The following is a 14,478-nucleotide window of genomic DNA, read 5'->3' as shown; positions in this document are numbered from 1 at the left end:
TCTCCCCCGGTAAGGGGCGCAGGGTACTACAGTTCCCAGCAAGCATCGCGCCGAGACGGGCTGATGAATGCCAAGGCTGTCAGGGAAACCGAACTAAGAAGTGAAAGTAAAGCTGCATCGGGCTGTTGCACGGTCGGGGCCAGGCGGCCAGCGGTGCAGTCATGGCAAGCGGCTCGCACTGGGTGTGTTTCTTTTTATCGCGTGCAGCAGAGGGGCTCCGAGCTGGCCCGGCAGGACTTCGGGCTCGCATTGAGGGTAGCGGGGCTTTGGACGCGGGGGGCTGCGTGATGCATTCGTACCGAGCGCCGCGCTGCACGGTTCGCAAGAGGCTGAACCCGCGGGACGGCCCGGCCGTTCTTATAGCGCGTGGAAAACATCGTGGGTCAAATTCGGCTCAGCCTGCCCTCCAGTGCGCGTGACGCTGGTCTGGGGAAGAGAAATCTCAAAGGGGATTCACCCCGAGAAATCCCCCCACACCGTGCCAGGGCAGGAGCAGGGTTTGCCTCTCACGGGCCTGCGCCCCCCCCCCCCCCCCAAACTTGCTGTTCGTGGAGGAGCTGCAGGAGGTCAAGGCCATCCATGCAGAAACCCCGTGCCTCGGTAGCCTGCACTGGCTCTGGCTGCCCCTAGCCCAGCTGCTGGGCCGTGCAGTTGCAATAGGGCCTCGGAGGGGGAGGGGCTGTATTATTTTTCCTGGCTAATTCCCCCTTGTCCCTACCTGCCTCCGTAACCCAGCACAGGAACAATATTCATCTGTTTTATATGCTGAAACAGTAATTATGTGGTTTGAATGGATAACAGCACATGAAATTGCTCCAGACCCGGTTAAATAACAGTCATTCTCTAGCAAGTTCTTTGTAATTTAAGGAAACACATTGAAAATGTGTACTAACCAAAGTGCTGGCTAGCTATTATTCCTTAGCCAAAGTAATCGGTCATCGTGGGTTGTATTAAACCTTTTCGAAGTTAGTGGGTGTAAGAGCCCTCTTTCATTCAGGCTAAACGTAAAGAAGCCATTAAGTCCCTCTGTATAACTAGGTGGCTAAAATAACCCAACACACAAGCACATGACAAAATTTGAGTTAAAGCTGAACTGTATAGCTCAGCGGGTTTCCCTGGGGGCTAGGGTTATCACCTGGCCGGTATTTGACAGGCCTGGCTGTTTAAAAAAAAAAAAAAAATTGCCAGAAAAATAATTAATTATGCCAGAGCTTTTTTTAATGTGGATCTAAAGATTTGCATTATCATCACAAAAAGAAAAGGAGGACCTGTGGCACCTTAGAGACTAACAAATTTATTAGAGCATAAGCTTTCGTGAGCTACAGCTCACTTCATCGGATGCATTTATTTTCCACTGAATGCATCTGATGAAGTGAGCTGTAGCTCACGAAAGCTTATGCTCAAATAAATTGGTTAGTCTCTAAGGTGCCACAAGTCCTCCTTTTCTTTTTGAGGATACAGACTAACACGGCTGCTACTCTGAAATCTATTATCATCACAGTACACTGGGATAAAAGTTTGTGTCCAACTAAAGAGGCTGCAGGGTTCCCACTTCTGCAGTTTAAATAACAGATCAAAACTGTTGAAAACACAGCAGCTGTCTGTCCACCAACATGCAAGCGCACCGCCTGTGTGTGTGAGAAAGAGGGCTTGAGTCATTCAAGGGTGAGGAGACATGCAGTGTTATCAGTCTTATCTAAATGTGTTCTCTTTAAATACTGTAAGTGGCTGTTGAAGGGGGGGGGGCAGGGTTGTGGAGTTGCCTTGTGTTTGGGGTTGCAGTGGGCTTGCCTTGGAGCTGAGGTGCCTTTTTTTTTTTTCTTCATTTCAAAGGTGGTAACCCTACTAGGGACGGGTACAGCAAACACCTGTCACAGGGGCTAGGACACTGATTGGTAGAACTGTGGGGTGGGTTGGGGAGGGGGGGAATCTGTCATGAGAGAAACACAGAGAAGGCAGCAAGGGACCAGGTACAGCAGAACTGTTAGCACTATCCTGAGGGAAAAAAGCTAAGAAAGAGTGAGCTTTTGGGCCAAGTGCTGGCTAAAAGAGAGTTGGGACTGTGAGCAAAGAAATTGTCTTTTGCTGCTTGATTCCTGGTCTATTCAGAGAAACAGGGTTTGTACATGTTATTGTAAACAAACAGGATTGCATTAGAGATACCTGAATCCATCATCAATTTCTCCTTCTAGAAGAAACAAACTTCAGGGCCGCAACTTTGGTTAACCACTCAGGTCAAAACCAGGTAACCCTATATATACTTCAGCCAGCCAGAAAGCAGCTTGTTCATACAATCAGTGTCAGTTTAAAACATGTATTTCTGTGCATGAGCTCTCTGGTTGACAAAAAGTGAAAGTCTGTTCTCAAGACGAGCAGAGTGCAATTTATTTATTTAGCGTTCACATAGCAAAGCAATAGCATTCTTAGTGGCCAAGTGGAGCTCTTGGAACACCACCACTAATTTGGCTAGCAGGCAGTCCTCAACTATGTGTATCATTGTTTGATCTGCACCACAGCTTGGATTGTCTTGAAGACCCCAAAGCTGCTGATTGGCTGCACAAAGGCCTTGCCCATTCCAGAATCTGTTAAGAAGGACACACTGACGACTTGTCAGGTCAAAGACGGGCAGGCAAGCAGTAAGATGCAATAAGTAGAGTGCAACAAGCTAATGCTACAATAAACTGTTATTTTACTGTGTTAATATTCCATCAGCTAAATGACTAATGACTGCAATAGAATCCATTTGGAAGAATCCATGCATCTGTGTGCAGCACCATTGACTTACATGGGATCCCACTGGAACATAGGAGTCTACACTTGTAGATCCAGTTGCAAAATCAAGGCTTAAATCTGTGTGTAACAGCATAGCACCCGCCTCTCACAAGTGCCCCCTCTGCTTAGGTGTGTCTGTGGTCTTTAGACAGTCCCAGCCTGGTATCAGGGCACACCCCGAGGGCTTCCTCTCTGGAGGCAATGGCTTTGCCATCTTGGTCTGTTCAAGCCCAAGCTTTCCAGTTGGGCTTCTTAGTCGTTCAGATCCCTTTTAGGGGGAGTTTACCACTGCCCGATTGTAGGCCAGTTCCCCAGTGGGGGGTGGAGAGGGACCCAGGCCTGCCCACTACTCTGGGTCCCAGCCTAAGGCCCCTAAGAATAGCAGTCATGCACAACCATGTCCCTTTAACTAACTGCCTTCAATTCGTGGACCACTTCCCCACAGCCCCAGCCACCACAAAAGCTTCACCCTTATCTCAGGGCTCATCTGTGTTCAGGCCCAGCAGCCAACCAGGAGCTCTCTCTCATTCCCCTGGTCCCTGCTAGCACTGAGCTATACATAGTGCTGCAGTTCTCTTTGGCCAACCAGGAGCTCCAGCAAAGAACTGTCTCTAGCTCTACAGCTCTTTTTTATATGTCCTTCCTGAGCCCTAATTGTCTCTAGCGATACAGCTCCTTTTATATGGCCTTCCTGGGCCCTGATTGGCTGCTTCCTGCAGCCTTTTTGATTGGCTTCTTCCTCTGCAGCCACTCTAGGCTGCTTGGAGGACACCTCTTTTGCTCTTTTCCTGGGATGGGTGTGGCAGGACTCTGAGGCTCCAGCAGGGGTCCTCTGCGCCTAGTTTAGCCCATCACATTGTATCATTCAGATTATTTGATGAATATCACAGGATTAACAGTTTCAGTCTTGCAAATGCAAGTCTTAGCTTTCTCTTGACATTCAGGGCCAAATTCTTTGCTAGTATAAGTTGGCACAACTCCAGTGGAACTGCAGTGACTTATATCAGCAGTGAACCTGGCCTTTATTTTCCATTGATTCTTCTTCTGTAATTTGGCATTTATGTAAAAGCAAGATATTAGAATTTTGTGACACTATTCTTTTCTTTTCTTTTTCTTTTCTGTTCATGCAACCAGACAGCATTCTTTCGATGTACTGTTCCAACATGCATTACAAACAATGAGAGCATCTTTGTCTTGGATACCTTCTCAAAAAACATAAATGAATTAAAAGATGCAGCATCTATAATTGAAATAGCTTCTTACTTAAATATTGTCTTTTGAAATTAATTCCTGTATTGAAAAAATGTATAATATCAAAGTATTAATATTCTCTATGGCAGGGGACTCAAACTCAATTTACCTTAGGGCCAGTGCCAGTCCTCAAATCCTCCCAGTGGGCCAATAATGTCACTGAAGATGGTGTTCAGAAAAGAAAATGTCTATATTGTATTTTTTAATTCAAATTTCTTAGGAATAATAAAACTGTCATACAACTTTATACAATTTTTCGCCTGCCAGAGAGTTTTTAGTGCTTGCGAGACACCTGGTAATGCTTTAGTTCTGTCAGTTTGTTGATGTTTGGCCTTCGTGAGTGAGCAGTTGAAATCTTCAGGATTGCAGCAAGGTGTGCATCAGATAGTTGTGTGCGGTATTTTGACTTGTTTATATTCATTGTGGAAAAAAGTGATGCTGCCTCCATGGCTGACTCTGCCCGGCAACTAGTGATGCTGCCTCCATGGCTGACTCTGCCTGGCAACTAATGATGCTGCCTCTATGGCTGACTCTGCCCAGCAACTAGTGATGATATCTCTGTCCCTCTCCCCCAGCCATGGGAGCTGTGGGGGGCGGCGCCTGCAGCAGACATTGCCCCAGCAGCATGACTGCATGTGTCTCTCCTCCGCAGGCTGCAGTGGGGAGGTTCTTGGGCCGCAGGTGGCCTGCGGGCTGGGACTTTGAGACCCCTGCTCTGTGGTATCTCATTATTATTCACTCATTTCACTTCTTCAGCTTATGATACAATGGGGTCTACATTTTTTTTCCAGTGAAAGTAACATTTTAAAATTGTGTAGAATAGAGATATAAACTAATGGGATTCATGTTTATGCCCCAGTATCAAAATTAAACATAGTCACCTCAGTCCTCCTCTTGGCAGCAGTATACCATTATAGAGGCACAAATTCAAAATCTATTGATGGTGTTGCTTTGAAGAAAAATAACACTACTATTTAACTCTTATATATCCCTTTAGAAACATTATCAGATTAATTCATCCTCATATCTCCTTGTGAGGTAGATGATTCAGTATTGGTAGCTGCATGGTACAGATGGGGAACCGGCGGCTTAGATGTTAAGGACCCAAAGGCACAGAAGGGGTCAGTGTCAGACCTGGAACTTGGGAGTTATTTCCTCTCATTCTTATGGTCATACCACTAAACCACACTTTTTTGTGTGTGAGACCACATATCTGTCTGGTAACCTGGAGTGGCAGGTTCTTTTACGGATTCTTTATCGTAGAGAAGGAGCCAGTTATGGCTTCTTGACCCTCTTTTTGCCACAGTACTGGGCACAGGTTAGAGCAGCCTCAGGGCTGCTTCAGCATGCCAGCTGGCAAGGCTTCCTAAGGGACTGTCTGCCAGATGAAGTGTTCTAGCCATGCCTCCTTCTCGCCTTCCCAATCCTGTGCCAGAGGCTATATAGAAGGTGCCAGTTCTGGCTGCTGTTTGCTTTCTGGGAACTCCCTCTAGCTCGGGAGTTGCCTGTCTCCAGTCCCATTGTGCTGTCTGAGAGTGGGGTAAAAATCTGCCCCACGATTTTATCAAGATGAACAAAAAACAAATTGAAAATCACCATTTCATAAGTAAAACTTATAGCTCTTTAAATGTGAAGCCTGATCAAAATAGGGCTCATGTCTTCTCATATTAAAGCTTTCAGGATACACTGCTACGCTGTCATTGAATCTGGCTTCTGACTCCCTTTGGAAATAATAGACTGGTGGTCCACGTAGCTGTGAATCCATGTCAGTGAAAAGTTATCATTCTGTGGCATGTTTTGCAGGCTTTATAACTGCTATGCTAGCCCTGGCTCTACCTTCTGCAGTGTAGATCCAGAAGAGAGCTTCTTACAGTAGTGTAAAGAATGTCAAGAAAAATTGAACTGGCTCACAGCCACTCAGAAATTATTGACATTTCATTCCTATAGATGGCTCCATGATGAAACACTAAATTATTTGCTTCTCCTTAAATCAGTGAACTGTTACAAAACCTCTCTCTCCTGAACAGTAAATAGTAGTTGTGACACTGAGCCAGAAAGGGTTAAGCAACTTGCAGGCTAAATGACCCAAATTCAACCTTTAGAGATATATTAGTATATAATGATTGTATTTTTTGGTGTGTTGACATATATATTTTTAGAGATTGACAGTGTACCCAAATGGTTCCTGTCTGATGCTGTATTCTGTTAATTCAGAGATCGAAAGGAGAAAACATTTAGATGAACTGTGAATGTAGTAGTATCATTTTCTTCATTTCTCTTTGAAGTTTGTAGTAAACTACCTATAAATGGCAGGAGATGGGCAGTTGCCTGATGCCAATCTGTGCAGCTAATTATGGGTGGTGCTTAGTAAATAGAAGGTTTTACTGCAAATCCACAATGCTTTATCCAAGGAATGCCTGCTATCAAGAGGCTGCCAGAGAACTATAAGAAGAACTCTAGGGCCCTGATCCTGTAACTCAGATCTGCTTAAGCTTTGTCATGGGAAGTTTGATTTGCAAGACTGAGATCTCCAGTTCCAGTTTGGATCACCCTGAAATTGGATGTTGGAATGTAACCTAAGGAACTTATTCTGAAAGAACTCTTAGCAGCTCTAAAGCTCACCATCTGTACTGTGAAAATGACCTAAGAATTTTATTCAGGTCTGTTTGTATAATGATCTTTTAACCAATACTTCTTTTTTCCCTAATAAATTTTAGTTTAGTTAATAAGAATTGGCTGTAAGCCTTTATTTGGGTAAGATCTGAATATTCATTGACCTGGTGAGTAATGTGTCTGGTACTTTGGGATTGGTAGAACTTTTTATATGATGAACAAGATTTTCAGTTATCCTTGTCATATTTGACTTGGCTGTCTGGGTAGGAGCTCAAGGCTGGATTGTTTAAGGGAACTGTATTTCTGGCTTCTGGGTAACCAGTAAGGTGTTGTAGAAGCTATTTTGTTGATGGTTTGGTGAATCTAAGTATTAGAACTATCCACTAGTTTTGGGGATTGTCTGCCCCATTCTTTGTACTTTGCCCTGACTGAGCAATCTCAGCATGGCCCCCCTTGGACTCTGGTCACAGTAGTACTTTCCAACTCTATTCACACACTCAATGTTGGAATCAGAAAATAGAACAAAAGTAGTCTTATTAATATCACACCAAATTCTGCTCATTTTAGAAACCATTTAAGTCTAAAAGTCTGCTTTTCACTTGCTCTGCTTTGGCATTTGAAGTTGATGTGATTTACACCACTAGTGTAAAAAGGCCTTAGGCCTGGTCTACACCTAAAACTTAGATTGACCGTGCTACATCTCTCAGGGCTGTGAAAAATATCATGCCCTGTGCAACAAAGTTAGGTTGACCAACCCTCCCATCTTGTAGAGGCAGCTAAGACAACAAAATTCTTCTGTTGACCTACCTACCATCTCTCTGAGAAGTGGATTATGTACGCTGTCGGAAAATTCCCTTCCTTTGATGTAGGAAGCCTGTACAATACAGCGCTACAGTGCACAGCTGCAGCACCGTAGCTGTGCTTCTGTAATGTAGACAAACCTTTAATGTAAAGGAAGATTAAGCCTGGAGTTCTTTGGTGAAATGAGGTCTATGGAGAGAATCAAAAGTTTATTCAGCATTCTTCCTGCTGCAGGAATGGAAGGAGGTGTATTATGGATCTCTGTACAGGAGGGATGGTGTGACAGAGTGGATATCAGAGAGGTACTGGGAAATCTCTTCTGGGGAGGGAACAGCTAATGGCATAAGTCATTGCACGTATAACTTGTATTTACAGTGTGTCGTGTCTCTGTCCACAGGCCCCAGGACGAGCTGCCAACTCTAGGAAAACAGTTGTGGTCTCTGGTATTCCAGATGGCATTGTGAAAGATGATGTCATGGCTGACATATTGATGATTCATTTCCAAAAGACAAAGAATAGAGGTGGAGACGTGAAGGATGTAGTTTATCCAACAACAATAAAAGGAGTTGCATACATAATCTTTGAAGATCAAGAAGGTATTCATATTAACAAATAACATAATTGTAACCAAGAAATAAGAGTATGTAATTTAGAACATTAAACTTAAAACACTACACATGAACGCCCTCATATTAATCCCAAATTTTAAGATTTCCTCTTGTTTATTAAGGGCAAAAATGTGAATAGGCTTCATGCAGTGTATTTGTGTCTTTTAAGACTAGTAAAAGAATAAATCTATAACCTGCATAGCAGATGAGATTTTTATAGTCAAGCCTTGGGGAATAAATCTCTGCCAATTAATGTTCTAAGGAGACAGGCTGCTCTCTCTCTCCTCTGAACAATTTTGAGAAATACATAAAATATCAGGCAAGAATACTGAGCAATGGGGAAATTGCTAGGGAAACCATCAAGAGAAACACACGTATGAAGTATTCCAACCATCAGACAGGAAATAAAACATTATCATCCTCTTGGAAAACAAAGTGAGACTGAATTTTCTTCTCAGTTACAGAGAATGTTCTCCAGAAAGATGAACACAGACTAGAGGACAAGAGGTTGGGCAGGTATTATCCTCTGAAAATATCTCTCTATAGTGAACACGTAAGTGCTTCCATCATAGCGTCCTAATGGTGTGGTCATGCCTCTGGTGCACTTATTAATTGCTTTTATTTTACACGTATAGGTCTTCACCTGTGTCTCATCTGTTCTCGATTTGTCCATTTTTGGAGATAAATACATTTTGGAAGATCTGGTGCAGGAGCTTAAGAAGACTATCCCAGCCTTGAGCTTCAGTCCTTTGCAATCCAATGGACAAATTTCTGTTCAAGGGTCATTCCCAGCAATCAAGACACTAAAAGACAATTTGTTATTAAAAGCAAATTCCCTTTCAGGGAAGGGCAAGAGGGGAGAGAGAAAGCCAGATCAGAGACCTAACATCAGGATCCAGAAGTGTGGACTATTTGTAGAGCCAAATAATACTTTTGTCCATAATGTAAACAGGAAAGAACAAGTGGTTGTCCTTGACACAGATATATACTACTACATGAAACATTTTTTATACAAGGAAAGTCTGGCAAAATACAATGTTGTAAGTCATGGAGTCACAGATGGTGAGATCACCACAGTATATCTAGAAAATGCCAGAGCAAGTTCTGATTCTAGAGAATTAGAAAGGGCCAAAGAGGGAATTGAAGATTTGTCTGCAAAACTTCACTGCAGATTACGTAAAGAAAGATTCTCTCTTGATGGCAACACCAGACCTGAAAGGCAGAAATATAAACAGGCATGTGAAAGCATAAAATCCCGATTCCCCAAAGTTCTGGTTATTCCTTATGATACTCACATTGATGTGATAGGAAGTTCCTCTGAGACATATGAATTTACCCAAGAAGTGAATAGAACAGTAAAAAGCCACTTCCAAAAGAGATTCAGGAGGTAGAAGTCATTTAGGTGCTGTAGGTGATGCCTGCGAGCTAGGAGTTCGTGAGAATGACATCTCTTACACCAAAGTACAGTCTCCCAAGGGCGTTGATAGAAGCCCTATTACTGGGGACCTTTTATAAAGGATGTTTTGCACTTCTGTAATTTCCAGCTGAGGATTTCAAAGCACTTTGCAAACTTCAATTAATTAGGGCCCAATCCTGCTCCCATTAGAGTTTTGCCATTGACTCCACACAGCACCCTAATAGTATTAGGAGCCTCATTTCACACACTGTGGCTCCTCTATCACTAAAAGAAAATGCAGGCTCTTCTATATCACAGGTGATACAGTCCTACAATATGTGCACAGGCACTTCTCAAAGCACAGGAATCATGGACACCAAGACAAAAGTCCCAAATACTAACTTAAATTTCAAACAAGTAGCAAATGTCCTCTTCATGCATCTGGTGAAATTAAAGTGCGCAGAAGTTAGTTTTCATAGTGAATGGACCATTCTTGTTTTATGGTCTCTATGCATCACAAACGAGTGCCTCTTGTGGCTGTATTAACATACACTCTTTTTATGCAAGTTTTTGTTTAATAAATCACTTAGTTTTACATGTAAAACATGTTTTGATAAACTTTTTTCTTTCTATATGCAGCAAATTTAAAGTAGTTTTATTTAACCAATGAAAAAAGTAAATGCTGTTTTTGTGCATGAATTGAATTCTAATTTCCATCCACATATATCTTGACAGAAATTATAAGTAAAAAATTAATCATAATCTAGTAAATAAAAAACATGCACCAATCACTATTTTGTAACCAAAAAATGGTGCAAATTAGGAATCTGAATAAATTTATGTTAAGCTACATAGGCTTATTGACTCATAGACTTTAAGGCCAGAAAGTACTACCATGATCATCTAGTCTGACCTCTTTCACATTGCAGGCCACAGGACCTCACCTACCCACTCCTGTAATAGACCCATAACCTCTGGCTGAGTTACTGAAGTCCTCAAATCATGATTTAAAGCCTTCAAGTTACAGAGAATCCACCATTTACAGTAGTTTAAACCTGTAAGGGACCTGTGCCTCATGCTGCAGAGGAAGATGAAAAATCCACACAATTCCTTAAATAACTGTGTAAAGATACAGTGTATCCTCCTGGTTAGCAGAAAGAAGTAGCAAATTTAATGTAAAGGCTCTAATTGCAAGTTGCAAGTAAACATATTTTAATGGTTTCCAACCAACAAGAATTAATCTTTCTTTAGGAAAATAACTAAGGTACAAATGCAAAAAAAAAAAAAAAAAGAGATTAAAATCACTTATTTAAATCAAGGTTTCCTTCTTGGTGGTTTAAATTGCTTTGCTTTAAATCAATCCACCTTACCTGAGGCAGAGAGTATATCGAGGGCAGGGAAGAAGGGATTTTTAAGTGTTTAAGGAATAAATAAGAGGCCATTCAGATACTATAAGGGATAAACCAAGTAGGTATTGATTATCAGAGAGGAACCTGGGGATACTGTATATTTGTTTGTGTTAGCAGGTAGCTACAGAGAACGGGAACATTGTTACCTGCCTTTGGTGTTCTCCTTGCAGGAGAAGCTCCTTGTGATAGAGACACACCCAGAAGGTGGAGCTTTTATACCTGGGAAGGGTGCATGAGCTCTGACCCCAGAAATGTAGTTTAGTGATTGGTAGTCATTTTGTAGAAACGTTTCCTGTTTTTTCAAAAAAGAAAAGGAGGACTTGTGGCACCTTAGAGACTAACCAATTTATTAGAGCATGAGCTTTCGTGAGCTACAGCTCACTTCCTCAGATGCATATCGTGGAAACTGCAGCAGGCTTTATATATACACAGAGAATATGAAACAATACCTATTCCCACCCCACTGTCCTGCTGGTAATAGCTTATCTAAAGTGATTTCCAGCACAAATCCAGGTTTTCTCACCCTCCACCCCCCCACACAAATTCACTCTCCTGCTGGTGATAGCCCATCCAAAGTGACAACTCTTTACACAATGTGCATGACAATCAAGCTGGGCTATTTCCTGCATAAATCCAGGTTCTCACATCCCCCCCACCCCCATACACACACAAACTCAGTCTCCTGCTGGTAATAGCTCATCCAAACTGACCACTCTTCAAGTTAAAATCCAAGTTAAACCAGAACATCTGGGGCGGGGGGGGGGGGGGGTAGGAAAAAACAAGAGGAAACAGGCTACCTTGCATAATGACTTAGCCACTCCAAGTCTCTATTTAAGCCTAAATTAATAGTATCCAATTTGCAAATGAATTCCAATTCAGCAGTTTCTCGCTGGAGTCTGGATTTGAAGTTTTTTTGTTTTAAGATAGCGACCTTCATGTCTGTGATCGCGTGACCAGAGAGATTGAAGTGTTCTCCGACTGGTTTATGAATGTTATAATTCTTGACATCTGATTTGTGTCCATTTATTCTTTTACGTAGAGACTGTCCAGTTTGACCAATGTACATGGCAGAGGGGCATTGCTGGCACATGATGGCATATATCACATTGGTGGATGTGCAGGTGAACGAGCCTCTGATAGTGTGGCTGATGTTATTAGGCCCTGTGATGGTGTCCCCTGAATAGATATGTGGGCACAGTTGGCAACGGGCTTTGTTGCAAGGATAAGTTCCTGGGTTAGTGGTTCTGTTGTGTGGTATGTGGTTGTTGGTGAGTATTTGCTTCAGGTTGCGGGGCTGTCTGTAGGCAAGGACTGGCCTGTCTCCCAAGATTTGTGTGATTCCTGTTTTTTCAGTCAGCTAACCCAGCCTCCCACATTCAAAATGCATATTAGGCACAGATAAGTGATAATTGGCCTTATTTTCACAGGACTATTGAACTCTCACTGACAGGCAGCTGCAGCTGCTCAGCATCTCTTACAATCAGACCAGTTATTTGAATATCTCTAAGTTTTGGAATGAAAGTGTTGGTCACTGCATTTAGACTCCTGGCTTTGCTTCTACTTACGCAGTTATTGACAATGCAGTGAAATGGACACTGCACTGGGCAGCACAGCATGGGGAAGAGGTGACCAGCCCTCTGTGGAGAAAGAAGTGGTTCGGGACTATTTAGAAAAGCTGGACGAGCACAAGTCCATGGGGCCAGATGCACTGCAACCGAGAGTGCTAAAGGAGTTGTGGATGTGATTGCAGAGCCATTGGCCATTATCTTTGAAAACTCATGGCGATCGGGGGAAGTCCCGGACGACTGGAAAAAGGCTAATGTAGTGCCCATCTTTAAAAAAGGGAAGGAGGAGGATCCTGGGAACTACAGGCCAGTCAGCCTCACCTCAGTCCCTGGAAAAATCATGGAGCAGGTCCTCAAGGAATCAATTCTGAAGCACTTAAAGGAGAGGAAAATGATCAGGAACAGTCAGCATGGATTCACCAATGGCAAGTCATGCCTGACTAATCTAATTGCCTTCTGTGACAAGATAACTGGCTCTGTGGATGAGGGAGAAGCAGTGGATGTGTTGTTCCTTGACTTTAGCAAAGCTTTTGACACGGTCTCCCACAGTATTCTTGCGAGCAAGTTAAAGAAGTATGGGCTGGATGAATGGACTATAAAGCGGATAGAAAGTTGGCTAGATTGTCGGGCTCAACGGGTAATGATCAATGGCTCCATGTCTAGTTGGCAACCGGTATCAAGTGGAGTGCCCCAAGGGTCGCAGATAACACTAAACTGGGAGGAGAGGTAGATAAGCTGGAGGATAGGGATAGGATACAGAGGGACCTAGACAAATTAGAGGATTGGGCCAAAAGAAATCTGATGAGGTTCAACAAGGACAAGGGCAGAGTCCTGCACTTAGGACTGAAGAATTCCATGCACTGCTACAGACTAGGGACCGAATGGCTAGGCAGCAGTTCTGCGGAAAAGGACCTAGGGGTTACAGTGGACGAGAAGCTGGATATGAGTCAACAGTGTGCCCTTGTTTCCAAGAAGGCCAATGGCATTTTGGGATGTATAAGTAGGGGCATTGCCAGCAGATCAAGGGACGTGATCGTTCCCCTCTATTCGACATTGGTGAGGCCTCATCTGGAGTACTGTGTCCAGTTTTGGGCTCCACACTACAAGAAGGATGTGGAAAAATTGGAAAGAGTCCAGCGGAGGGCAACAAAAATGAATAGGGGACTGGAACACATGAGTTATGAGGAGAGGCTGAGGGAACTGGGATTGTTTAGTCTGCAGAAGAGAAGAATGAGGGGGGATTTGATAGCTGCTTTCAGCTACCTGATAGGGGGTTCCAAAGAGATTGGAAGAGATCTAGACTGTTCTCAGTCGTAGCAGATGACAGAACAAGGAGTAATGGTCTCAAGTTGCAGTGGGGGAGGTTTAGGTTGGATATTAGGAAAAACTTTTTCACTAGGAGAGTGGTGAAACACTGGAATGCGTTACCTAGGGAGGTGGAGGAATCTCCTTCCTTAGAAGTTTTTAAGGTCAGGCTTGACAAAGCCCTGGCTGGGATGATTTAGTTGGGGACTGGTCCTGCTTTGAGCAGGGGGTTGGACTGACCTCCTGAGGTCCCTTCCAACCCTGATAGTCTATGATTCTATGACACATATTTCCACAGCAAGTCATCACATTCAGCAGTGAATCCTGTGAACAAGAGAGGAGTAATAATTTCCTGTACAGATGTAAGCAACCTCAAAATTGTACTGAAAAGCAACCAATCACTCTAATAATTAATTACAGAAACTAGGGATGGAAAAGACCTTCATGTCATATTGTCCGTTATCCCCCATGCCAGTGCCTGATTGTTTCTGGCTGTGTTTTACAGTTCAGTTTTAAATGTTTCAAATAGTGGTGTTTCTACCACATTGCCAAGGAAATAACTCCACGATCTAATAGAAAATTAGTTAATATTTTAACATTTAGTTAAATATTTTCTGGGTCAAAGATCCTAGGAGCAGTAACTGCCTCTCTCTGTGCATTTGTACTTTCCTAGCAAAAGGGGATCTCATTCTGATAGTTGTCAATGCATATAATTAACAATAATCATAATATTTGTATAGTGCTTGGAATGTAAAAAA

At 42.9% G+C, this 14,478-nt stretch overlaps 1 protein-coding gene across 1 annotated transcript; it reads left to right on the top strand.

Annotated features, from left to right (window-relative positions):
* The first annotated feature begins 38 nt into the window (after positions 1–38).
* RBM43 (RNA binding motif protein 43) lies at positions 39–11,600 on the top strand. Its single transcript, XM_073305451.1, has 4 exons — positions 39–182; positions 7,835–8,033; positions 8,504–8,598; positions 8,681–11,600. The coding sequence occupies exons 1-4, from the start codon at positions 162–164 to the stop codon at positions 9,434–9,436; spliced, it is 1,071 nt and encodes a 356-aa protein (XP_073161552.1). The 5' UTR covers positions 39–161; the 3' UTR covers positions 9,437–11,600.
* The last annotated feature ends 2,878 nt before the right edge of the window (positions 11,601–14,478 follow it).

The sequence above is a fragment of the Lepidochelys kempii genome, chromosome 11 (assembly GCF_965140265.1).
Source record: "Lepidochelys kempii isolate rLepKem1 chromosome 11, rLepKem1.hap2, whole genome shotgun sequence".
NCBI classification, from domain to species: Eukaryota; Metazoa; Chordata; order Testudines; family Cheloniidae; genus Lepidochelys; species Lepidochelys kempii.
Note: the sequence above shows the minus strand (reverse complement) of the source record. Positions and strands in the feature narration are given on the sequence as shown.